Source organism: Xiphophorus hellerii, chromosome 14 (assembly GCF_003331165.1).
Source record: "Xiphophorus hellerii strain 12219 chromosome 14, Xiphophorus_hellerii-4.1, whole genome shotgun sequence".
Taxonomy (NCBI): domain Eukaryota; kingdom Metazoa; phylum Chordata; class Actinopteri; order Cyprinodontiformes; family Poeciliidae; genus Xiphophorus; species Xiphophorus hellerii.
In genome coordinates this window covers 15074806-15087083 of record NC_045685.1, presented here as the reverse complement: position 1 = coordinate 15087083, position 12278 = coordinate 15074806, and the positions used below count along the sequence as shown (strand labels likewise).

The window sequence follows — 12278 nt, the reverse complement described above, 5'->3', positions numbered from 1 at the left end:
TCTTCTAATTTACATGACTTTTGGAAGCAATTGACTGCACTGGATTTTAGTTGGGTGTGATGAAGTCAAAGGGGGTTGAATACTAAAGCATATAAAACTTTTTTTCAATTGAAAGTGGGGTTGAATATTTTCCTTCAACCCCACAACTTAGCGTTTGTCCATTTCATAAAATCCCAATAAAACATTGAGGTTGTAATGTGACAGTATGGTAAGAGTTTAATGGGTTTGGCAACATTTACAAGGCACCGTTTGGTAATAGTTACACTCATTTTAATTATTTTGCATAACAAATCCAGAAATGTCAAAAAAAAAAAGCAATCAGAAATATGGTGGGCATATTTTATTTCCCTGAAGCCTGAGTAAAATAAGTGGCTCAGTACTCCCTAATGCTCTCCAGAAGTCTTAATTCTTGTCTCCCTCTGCTTCACACTTTGCATTTCAAAGAGCACTGGTGCTTTTCTAAGGGTATCCAATTAAGTTTCAACTCAGGATTGTTTTTCTCTTGTTTTCTCCCCATCTTTATTAGGATAACGTCACTGATCAGACCCTGCAGAGAGCCGAGACGGTGCTGAAGAAGCTTGGAACCAGGGACAATGTCAAGGTATCGTATTAACACTCTGAGACCGTTACGTCAAATTAAAGAGGATGAAAGTGTGACGGCGGGAGAGGTGAAAATGAGTGTGGTGCATTTGGGGCTTTTTGGGGGAACTGTGGTGATTAAAAGGGAATGGAGCACACAGGCATTTTATTAAAATGTTGCATTAGCGTGTCATAAATTGTAATGTCATGAGTAATACTTGAGCATCTTCTCGGACTGCAAAATGACTACTCCTCCCACTTAGCCGAATACAGCCGATACAGGGCAATACTGGGGAAAAAAGCTGTCAGATTGAAGATTTGAGACTGATGTGGGGGTTTACCTCCAAGTGAGACATCAATTTTGAACATACATCCTGAGCTACATAGACGTGGTTTAGAGTTTGAGAGCAACTATGATTGATTAAAAGAAAAAAGGAAACATTAAGGCAGTATGTTATAAATGTTAACATCTTAGACTTTTAAATCACAAAAAAAGAAAAAAGAAAATGAAGATAGTTTCATGAAAGTGTCAGTAATTGAGACAGAGTGGCTCAAATGATGAACAAAGTCCCCATTAAATTGAACTAAAATAACCAATCTTTGATGTTTTTGAATATCCTTAAGCAGAACTGGCAAAAAAAAAAGAGAAAAACCAAGTCACTGTTCAAATTCAGTGAATTTGTTTTAAATTATAAAATTACGTTGAATCCCCCCTACAAACATCAAACACTTCTCTTACTGGGGATTTCTCTCCTCCATGGAATTCTTTGATGCTCTTTAATTTGTCTAAAAAGTAAAAATTCTAACAGGATTTTTCCACTCTACTTGTCAAAACTATGTATTTAGTAGACAAGCCTCGTGCTCTCAAACCTTGTCTGTCTTGAATGAACGATTGATGTTTTTGAGAGGTTTTCTGATAAGATGCAGGTATTTTTTTTGAGATAAAGCGAAGCAGGGTGCACACGTGTGTCTGTGTGTGCTAATTCCTTCACAGGCTCCTTTGTGATGGCGCGTTGTGTTAGGCTGGCACTCAGACACCATCCACTCTTAATTATCGCTCAACTACCAACGGGGAGTCCTCTCTCACACCCACTTTCTTTCATCCTCTTCTTTTTTCTTCTTCTTCTGCTCCCCAGCAACCAAAGGCTCAGAGAGTCACTTACATGAAAAAGAATGTGTTAAAAGTATTTTTGCTTCACGGCTTGCGCGCTGTGTCGCATCAGGATTTTACTGTGAGATGGCTGATGCCCAATTAATAAAAAAATATAAGTTTTGCTTATTTTTGATGGTCCACACTTCCTCCAACAAGCTCAGAATGTCATTTGAACTCCTTTCTTGTGAAAAAAAAATTGGCTTAGCAGTGGACTGGAAGCACAGAACTGCAGCACGAAACATTAGAGGAGTGTCCCACAGTACCATTGTTTTATTATAGATCATAGCATATCTTCCTAAGCCAACAACAAATGCTCATAATCTGTTTCACTTGCTTCTTTATGGCCATTGTAGTAAGAGAGATTCTCTGGTCTATTAAGCAGGCATACCTGTTGAATTCTTGACCAATCACATAGCATCATCTGGCTATGTATGGTCAAATATGTCGTAATGAAGTTGAAACTGTTTAACAGTATGAGGAAGAAAGACTGATTTAAGTAGCTTTAAAGGCAGCATGGTTATTGGTACCACATGGGCTAGTCTGAATATTTTAGAAACTGCTAACATGCTGGGATCTCTATGCATTAACAAGTTAATAGAAAATATTCTAAAAAAGAGAAAATAAAATGTCCAGTAACTGGGAATTGATTTGACTAATTTTTTTTTTTTTTTTTAAATCAGAGTTCAGAGGAGAATAGGAGGAGTGGTTCAAGAATGTGGAGTGGTAATAGCAGATATGCAAACCTGCTACACAGAATACAAGCTCTGAATCAATTGAATGGGCCACAGTGGCAGAAGACCACACCAGATGCAACTCATGTTAGCTAAGAAATAAGTCACAACAGAATAAAAGGATTATCAAGTTTGTTGGTAAAGGTAATGGCTTACAACCAAGCTAGCAGATTCACTTGCTAGCATTGGCTTCTCAGACTCCAACTGATAGCTAACAAGTAGAGAAATGGTACTTTTGTCATTCCATACTCTACAAGAGAATTACATTGATTTAAGGCTTAAGTCTTACTTAATTTAAGCATTCTCCGCATTTATTGAAGATGGAAAGGGTACAGGTGAGCCTAAAGCTTTAAGTTTAACTTGTATCATAGCACAATCTCAGGCTAACTTTGAGTTTTTGTTTGCAGTGGGAAAATAAATTCCATTTAAAATATTTATTTTAAAACAATCAGCAGTTAAATGATTGGGCTACCCAGTTTGATTCTCATCTAGGTTTGCAATATCAGGTCTTATGCTTGATATCTCTCCCTTATGGACAGGGTTGTTGTGGAGACGTGCTCCTTTTCTCTTAACAATGAGCCTGAGAGAGTTTACGTTACCATTCTCCCCATGTAGTCCATCTGTTAAACTGAAGCATAACTGGATACTTTAAGCTTACGATGACCTACAATGACATAATAGTAAATTTACCAAGGACTGTCTTAGCTCAGATCATGATTGTATCCAGATCCTATTGGGTGATTAAAATGGGTTGTCCATTCAAGAAATTCCTAAAACATCTCCCTCTTGAATGAGTAGCAGGGTAACCTTTAAAAGAGAGGTAGATGGTTACAAGAAGAGTCGCTGAGGGTTTGACTGCCAAACCGGGTAACATAAACTTTTAGGGGGCAAATAGTAAATGGTAAGTGTCCTGTACTTGAATAGCACTTTACCAAGTCAAGAGGACCCCAAAGTGTTTCACACTACATTCAGTAATTCACGCATTTACACGCCCACACACGCACGCTGATGGTGGAAAGCGTCACTTTCTCTCAACTATAAAACACCTTTTGTATATATCTTTTGCTTAGAGTTGTAGAGGCTGTTTTTTTTTTTTTTTTGCCTTTTTAGGTGATTTTATTTTATTTTTTTCTATCTGACTTTTTTGTCAGATAGAAAAAATATACTTAGAATGTAAATGATATTTTTTAAAGAACTGAAGATGGTGTTCTGGTTTTTCACAACTGTAGGTGCCAAAAATTGTAACCAGAAAGTTTGTTGGAAAAATAATAAATGCAATATTCATTTCCTTATTTAATGAATGTACTAAAATGTATTGGAATTTTCTAAAATCTTTTAGTGTGAGATTATGCCACTTAAAAAAATGAGGGTTTTTTTTGTACATATTAAGGAACGTATGACAATAAATCTTGAGAGAATCATATCATATGACCTGAATTTTGCACTAGTCCATACCTTTTTAACTATGTTCAAATTAAGTCATACCTTCAAAAAAATGATACATGTTTTACTACTACAATGTTTTACTACTTATAACACATTTATAAGTGAATTATAATTTATCAGAAGCATGTATTTTAATCTATTTTTTCTGATCTTGGACTATTTATTAAAAATGTTGCTTCAAAATTTTGGATACATAGATAAATGCTAGATCTCATGTAACTTCTAGAACATTCTCTGTTTTGTAGGTGTGGTTCTACAATCAGGCATGGCATGGCATGGTGTCCTTCCTTAGTGTGGCCAACAATGGCATCCTGAGAGGAAATCTTCCCAAGGGAGAGGAACCACGCCACCATGGCATCTCCATTTCTAATCACCCCCTAAATCTCACCAAGGAGCAGCTCTCCTCCGCAGCCATGTAAGTGAAAACAAAGAGTCTGTTGGCGTTTCTTCTACCCTTCTCACAATATTATCTATCAGCCTTTTGTTTCAGTGGAATTGAAAGAAATAATGGGATGGAAAAATAAGGCTCCCAAATCATCTTCCTATGTGTTTAACACCATAGTGTGTTCGGGTTGGTCACCACATTTACCAGCTTGCTAGAGATAATTTTGGAGAAATTCCACCACGTGAGTGCAACAGCTCTCACATGCCTTCCAAGCCACATGAGTGCACCGCCGCTACAGAAAATATTCTACTGCAACTCAAAAGTTTCCAATGACAATACTTAATCTCACATTAGACTATGCGGATGCTTTACTTACCTCCTGGCCTCGTATAGGTACAACAATGAAAAGCATTGTACTCTGTAATGGCGCAACAATTTGACATTTCAGCAACAATGTATGTGTGAACATTATATAACCACCAATTGTGAAAACGAACAATAAACATCAACCCCTAACATACTTTTGGGGTTTTCAACACGGATGCTGAGGTCTCCTACATTATCAAACAGTCATAATAAATGCACAAAACAGATAAAAGCTTACAAATATCATTGAAAAAGTTTGCCACATATTTTAAGGTTTTGTATAAAGTTTGTTTCAGAGATTGCTTACGGCCTTTTACCTCGAGTCCCAAATATTCAAGAGTCAAATATTACCAGGAAAACCTTTTTATGGTTTAGCAAATCATGAAATGTTGTTGCAACACCTCCCCCCTTATACTTTCTATTTTTTACCCCAAAATTCTCTCAGCAATTCATAAAAAGGGACACATATATTTCAAAGACATCACATGACTTTATGTCCCACAAAATCTCTAATCACATTGAAATTCATGTAAGATGTGTTTTTTTTTACACCAGCATACTTGATGTCACAACAGAAAAAAGTTGCTTTTGTTTGATTCATTTTGCATATTATTTAACTCATTGCCATTGTTTAATGAAAACATAGATGATTTCATTTATTTCAAACAAAGTATAATTTCCGTATGTAAACCATTAGGAAGATGGTGCAGTAAGAGGATGTACTGCCTCACAGCAAGAAGTGTGTGGTTTCAGATCCCTGACCTACGTGTATGTTCGCTTCCATCTGTTCCCTTCTGGCTTTTATGTTTCCTCTAACATTATAAGAAAAGTCATGCAAGCTAGCTTACTTGATGATTCCAGATATATCCTCTAGATATAAATGTGTTTTGACCTCTTACTACTGTTAGGTGAAAGAAACTGTCAGCAGACTCACTGCAATGTTTACCTTTAGTTTCCTTCTTAAAATTTAGTCTTTGTCAACTATATCTGAGAACTTTATTTGTAACTTCTGCTGTTGGTGGCCAAAGAAACTTTTCCATCTCCGAGATGTCAAGCGTAGTTTCATGCTCTTAGCTTGTATTGTTACTGGCAAGTTTCCAGCTGGGATCACTTTTTTTTTTTTTAAACACTGAACCTTAAACTATCCTATAGAAGTGACACTATGTTAAGTGTCATTTCCTGTATTTAACTGGAGAACAGCCTCTCACAGATTTTATGTCCTTTAAAAAGGAAAAAAGGCTCTGATCAAAATGTAACTATATTTGGCACATTGGTCTTAATACCATATTTTGCAGCAGTATCAGAGGATGCGTTTGATTTCCAGTTTTAATTAGGCGCTATGGTTTTCTCTCTAGATGCAAAAAGCAACTACAGTAGATGCAATGAGATGATTTTTGGGGATTTATTTTTAAAATGTGTTTAGTTATGTTTTAATTGGCTTGACAGTTGAGATTTAATTATTTAATTCTGACTGTACTTAATCTAAAACTAACCTATTTTTTGCCATTGTCATCATGAAAATCCTGTAACAACTAGAATCAGACTGAGAGGAGTCCTTACCTGGCAACTTACCAATATGTGTTGCTAAGGTGAATTTCCCTCTGCTGTCATTCCCTCATTAGGTTCATTTTCCACCTGGTAGCAAAATTGCTCCTTGCATGTAAGTGAAAAACAGTTTGAAGAATCAAGATTGTTGCTGTAGTTCATAATTTTCTCGTTATCTGTATAAAGTCAGCTCTTTTGCTCACATTTCCAGAGCCCCACTTGTATCACACTAATTTCAGTTGGGAGTTTCACACATAAACACACATTGCGGTCAGACGAGAATAAGCAGACTGTATCACGTTGAAAGAAAGGGAACAGCCAATTGTCTATAGCACCAAAAGACCATAACGGGTGCTGCTCATGTTAGCTAAGAACAGGGAACTTAACAGGGAACAATATACTGTACATGGGCTCACCAAATCTGCACAGTAACATAATAGGAAAATTATGCTTGGACAATTAGTCTTGATTTTAGCTGTCAGATTTACTTGGCAGTCAGAATGTAAGGATGTAAAAGGAGTGATTTATTCTGCTTTTTATCAACCGTTTTAGCCGTTGGTGGTGGTGTATTGGTGTGGGGATATTTTCTTTGGACACCTTAGTACCAATTAAGCTTATCCAGTACCACTGCTGACAATAATATCCCTTTTAACCACAATTTGAATGTTGACCACTATGCTTTTGGTATTACAGTCCCATTGGGGTTATTTGTTCCAATCTCAGCTATTGACTGTCTAAATAGCCTTTGAGATGTTTTGTAAGCAGATCAAATTTAGCTTCGTTTTAACATTTATAGACACTTCAGGTGTAGTTTAAATATATTTTGATCTAAAAATGCAGAGCTGGAAATGGAGGACAAGAGGGGCAGCAAGGAATGCAACAAAGGAAGAAGAGAAGGCTATAAAGCACTGGGCAAATCAATGGATGATCACAACATTTATAGTATTATCACCATTCATTTCTAATACCTCATAAACTCTACATATAAGAGATTAGTGGCACTGCATATTACAGCATATTAATACTTCATTTACTGAGTAATGAATGGAGAGATGCTTGTCCTGTGTATTTTCGATCATCATCATGGTCTGTTGTTGATTTTGGCTGTAGCATTACATCCATCTGCTGCAGATAATCACAATCATATCTCGTAACAAAATACAGGCTCCTTGCTTTCCATTGAGATTGGTTTCAATCCATGCTCCCAATCTGCAGCCAGTCTGGTGTTTATGAAGTGCCTGGAGGCCAACGACAGCTTTGAGTTAGAGAGGGAGGTGGTGCCCGGAGATAATTACGACATTCTGTCTGCCGTAGATTCAGCCTGGGCCTCTCTTTCTTTTTTATCTCGCGGTCCAGAGCGTGACATAATTTAAGAGCTATGATTTTAAGATTAGATGGCACTCTCCTTAATATTGAAAAAGCAGACAGGTGTTGGGGCATAAAAAAAAGTTGACAAGTGGGGGAAGGGACCCGATTAAGCACAGCAGTAAAGCTCAGTGTACATTGCTTCTTTAATCAGAATGACAGTGTTACATGAAACATTGTGCTCACACTCACTGTTTTTAGCTGTAAGCAAGAAAAGATCAATAAAACTGCTGTACCCCATTATTTGTTGGTAAAAGTTGGTAAAAGCAGGCTGAGGAGTCAGCATATCTGACAGTTTCAATCCGGAAATATGTTATGGTAAAAATCATTTACTATTCAGTCTGTGAAAACGTGAAAAATAAATACTGCCATGTTCATTAAGGGAACAAAACCTCCTGTGTAATTTGTCTGGAAAAAAAGTATTCACATAGAAAACTAAGAGGTGAAATATCTATATTATAAACTCTCATGATTAAGCACATTTTAGAATAATAATTTCACCAACTATGAATGACTTAGTACTGGTACCAAAGAAGTGAGAAATCTCCCATTACTGATAGAACGTGACAACTTTACCAAAGAAAATCACAACAGACATTCAAACCAGAGACCTTTTAGGTTTGAAGTGACAATGATCACCACCACTGATTGGACAAAAGATCCTAAACACAGAGCTATATTATACAGAGCTCTCCGCCTCACCTGCTGCTCCTACTGACTTCTTTAGACATCACCCCAAATGAGTAGCAGCTGTAACTTAACAATTTTCTCCACGAGGTTTGATGGGCTTCCAAAAGCTTATGAATGTTAGAAATTAATACATTAAAAAGAAAAAAAAAAGCATCCAACAAAGTCTTCTGTTTCTCAAATAATCTGCAGTAAAGGGATTTTAAATATAAGCCTCTGACAAAAAAATAAAATATTATGAACAGACAGTAATTGTGCAATTCTCGAGGTAATTTCTAATCGTGTGTTATTTTTTTGGACTCATCAACCAGTTTGTTTTGACACCTCAATGCTTTGCAGTCATTTTTAAACTTGTGTGATGTAAAAACAAAAAGAAAATGCTTTTTCAAAGTAAAAGAGAAGTCATGTAAAATTCCAGCTTAATTTTTATGTGCTCACTGTTCTTCATCTGCACCGATACAAAAATAGCGCCTTTGTTAATTTTCTTCTGTTATTTTCAAAATAAATCTAGCGTTTCCTTAACTGCACTGGAGTGTTTTCTCTGGCAGATGACAAAACATTCAGCTTAAGAGACTGTAAAACAAATTAATCTATAAAAATATTGGAAAACTGAACCTCTAGTGATTGGTATTTACCCCAGTAGCTTCAAACTTACTTGCTGTATTTCTTGTACAGTCCTGCATGATCCACATGTTGGTCACTGTGCAAAAATGTTTTATATTCTATATTTACCACAGCCTCCTTTCACTGCATTTAAAACTTCGCTCTGCAGCCCTCAGCAATAAAAATGCCCTGAAGGAGAGCAATACCTTCTATCCAGCTTTCCTCCCACTGTTCATCTTTCTTGTTCTTCCATTATTGGTTAATTAGCAGATTGCTTGTCCTCTTTTCACAGTAATTAACCACCTTCAAGCATTCAGAGCTAGTTCATTCAGCGCTCCGTCCCCTGCATTACCTCCCCACAGCCCCTTGAAAGCGGCAGAAACGTGGGCCGGAACCAACTTGGTGTAAATTATTTTGTATTTATGTGTTGTAATTGGTGCCTGTTTGTCAATGATAAATGTGACAGGGGCAGCTGATTTAATATGCAAGTGATGCAGCAGGACTGAAGCACCGGAAAGCGGGGGTTAAAGAATGAAAATCATTTTTATCCAGTGCTAATTAAGCAGTTGGACTGAAGGACCTTTTAGAAGGAGAACTGTATTAAAAAGAATGTGTGGCAATGAAATGAAGGTCAGCTTAATAATAGACAGTTTTACAAAATAACAAATTCTGTTTTGTCTGAAATAATGTCCTCTACTGTACTTATAACATATTGGTGTGATTGGGGGAAAGAAATGGGACAAAATGTGGGGTTTGCAAACTAGTGAGAAATTATGAGGATGCAAGTGATGGAGCCATGCAAATAAATAAAGTGAATGAAAAGTGAACTACTTAGTATACACTTTTGTGTTGGGATACATTAAATTGAAAATACACATTTAAGTATTTAATGTGTAAGATATACCACTGGTTTGGTATATCTTAACCAAACCAGTGTATGATTAAAATGGTCCTCTGAGGTTCTTTGAAGTTTGTGGGATCGTTGGAATGTTTTGAAGCGAACCATAGTGTGGCTGCACTTGGACGCACATCTGCACATCTGTCATCATTTTTTAGAAACAGTCAGTAATTTGGACGTATTATCCATGGCATAAGATAATAGGGATGAGGTGTTTTCTGTTTGTACATCTCGCTAAGTAGAATTAGAAGAAAGCATGCGCACAGAGTCTAAAATCCCTTTTTCACTGATCCCGAGCTGATCACCCTGAGGTTCTGAAGCCAAAATTTTTATTGGAGTGATTGATTTTATGCATTGATTTATTTTAAATGAGCAACACTAGAAGTGCTATAAAACTACATTATAAATTCTCTAAACCAAAGCTAACTCTAACCTTATGCACCCAACTGTTGTATTTAAGTTATTCGGCATGGAAAATAGAACAGTTTAAATAAATAATTTAAAGCTCAAAATCAGACATTCATGTCTATCATAAAATGCTACGTATGTTTTTTATTATTATTTGTGTACACTTACCTCTCTGCTTCACTTTAAATCTAAAATGTTATCTCTTGATCCACAGGGCGACGACCTCTACAGACGTGGTGGTGTCCATCTGTGTTATTTTCGCCATGTCCTTCATCCCTGCCAGCTTCGTCCTCTTTCTAATCCAGGAGAGGGTGAGCAAAGCCAAGCATCTGCAATTTGTCAGCGGTGTAAACCCGGCCGTCTACTGGTTAACCAATTTCGTCTGGGATATGGTAAGTGTTGTTCCAGCTCTCAAAGGATTAAATCTCAATTAATAATGTTGAACATGTGCTGCTAAAAATGTGATCTTTAATCCTTCCAGGTTCGCTTCAAAGGCCTTTTATTTCTTGTTTTATAATCTAACTCACTGATGTCCAAAAGATTTTATTCCCACCTAGGGCTATGAGTGAAAGATTTCAACCCACTGTAATTGATAATGCAGCTCTGACAGCCCTGGCCACAGGGAAAAGGGCTTTACCTGATACTCTGTAATAGGCTGAGGCGTAATTATCGACAGCAGCTGCCCCCGTTGGTTATGCTCAACAGGCTTACTGGTACTTTCCCTCAGGCATCATGGAAGTAAACATTTCATCAGGCTCTTTTGGTAACGAAATGCCATCAGGGCACACATCATTATTGTGAATAAATGCAGTCTAAGTGGAGGACAAATGCACCTAGGGAGTCAGAGTAAAGATTTTTTTTTTTGTATTCTGACATGGACTGCATTACCAAACAAATACAATCAAAAGATAAAATATTGAACATGTCTCCATTGGAAACTCTCTAAAGCACGAAGAAGGTACATTAAACTCAATATCTGCCAAGCTTTCTACTAAGTTTAAAGCAAGTGTTTTCAAAATGTGGAAGAGATCACGCCCCTCAGACAAAAAGACAATTGCTGCCCCCACCTACTACATTATTGCAATTATTCCTGTAAACTTTCTGCTGTTGCTATGCTTGATGTTTCATTTATAATTGATGCATTGATGATGTGGGATTTACCTGCTTAAGCTATGTGTAACACCACATGATATGATGCTTCAGTTGCCTTGTTGTTTACAGTGCTGAAAGTATGAACTACTTTCTGCTGTGAGTGCACTACATTTAGTCTCTTGTGAAAAAAACTCCAGATGCTTCGCGGAAAATACTGTGACCACTGAACACTTTCGCATCCAGTCCAGAAAAAACTTAATTTTAAAAATCATGGTCTTTCTTTCTTCCTTTTTTTTATTGTTGGCACAGACTCTGTCTCTCCTTACTTATCATTGCTTTTATTTACTAAAATATTCTCAGCTACATTAGCTGTTTGTGATTTTGTTCCCCTTTGCCCCCATTTCCTTAATGTACAGGTAAATAATTTATTCTTAAGATTAGTTTTGAGTGATGTCTATTAAAAGTAATAAAAACAGAATGGCATTTTTTTTGGGATATTTTAGGATTTAAATTATGTTTTTAAGATAATGTAACTTTGGGTAAAAGTTATTAATCAAGCTGATTTGAGCTACAAATACAGATTCCAGGCAGCTACTGCAGTGAAAGGAAAGGCTATTTTGACTAAATGTAGAGATTCAGCACCAATGTTTTGAAATGCCCTACTGAGCCGTTTCCATACGTCATATCTAGGTATACCAGGTCTATCTTTACCAACTCTAAATATGTATTTAACACTATTTTTGACACCTTTTAATTCATTATGGAATAAATTTACAATGAGATATATGCATCTCATTGTATATATATATATATATATATATATATATACAGTATGTATATATATTAAAATGTCACAGTATCATAGCACAGTTGTTCAGTGTGTCACTGAGAAAACATTTACTTCAAAGCAAATGCGTCTCTTCATCACTGAATTAATTAGAAAGTTAAAGCTGGGTACACTTAAGTGCTAATTGAAAAGTTATTCACTGATTTTATAATCAGTCAGAGAAAAAAATTTAA

At 36.4% G+C, this 12278-nt stretch overlaps 1 protein-coding gene across 4 annotated transcripts in view; it reads left to right on the top strand.

Moving 5' to 3' along the window:
- The window catches only part of LOC116732982 (phospholipid-transporting ATPase ABCA1), a 188758-nt gene that overhangs the window by 122114 nt on the left and 54366 nt on the right, over window positions 1-12278 (top strand). For all 4 annotated transcript variants that reach the window (XM_032583600.1, XM_032583601.1, XM_032583602.1 and 1 more), the window contains exons 35-37: window positions 527-601; window positions 4155-4324; window positions 10381-10558. In XM_032583600.1, the coding sequence (XP_032439491.1) occupies window positions 527-601; window positions 4155-4324; window positions 10381-10558 (423 nt within the window). The remainder of the gene's footprint in view (window positions 1-526; window positions 602-4154; window positions 4325-10380; window positions 10559-12278) is intronic.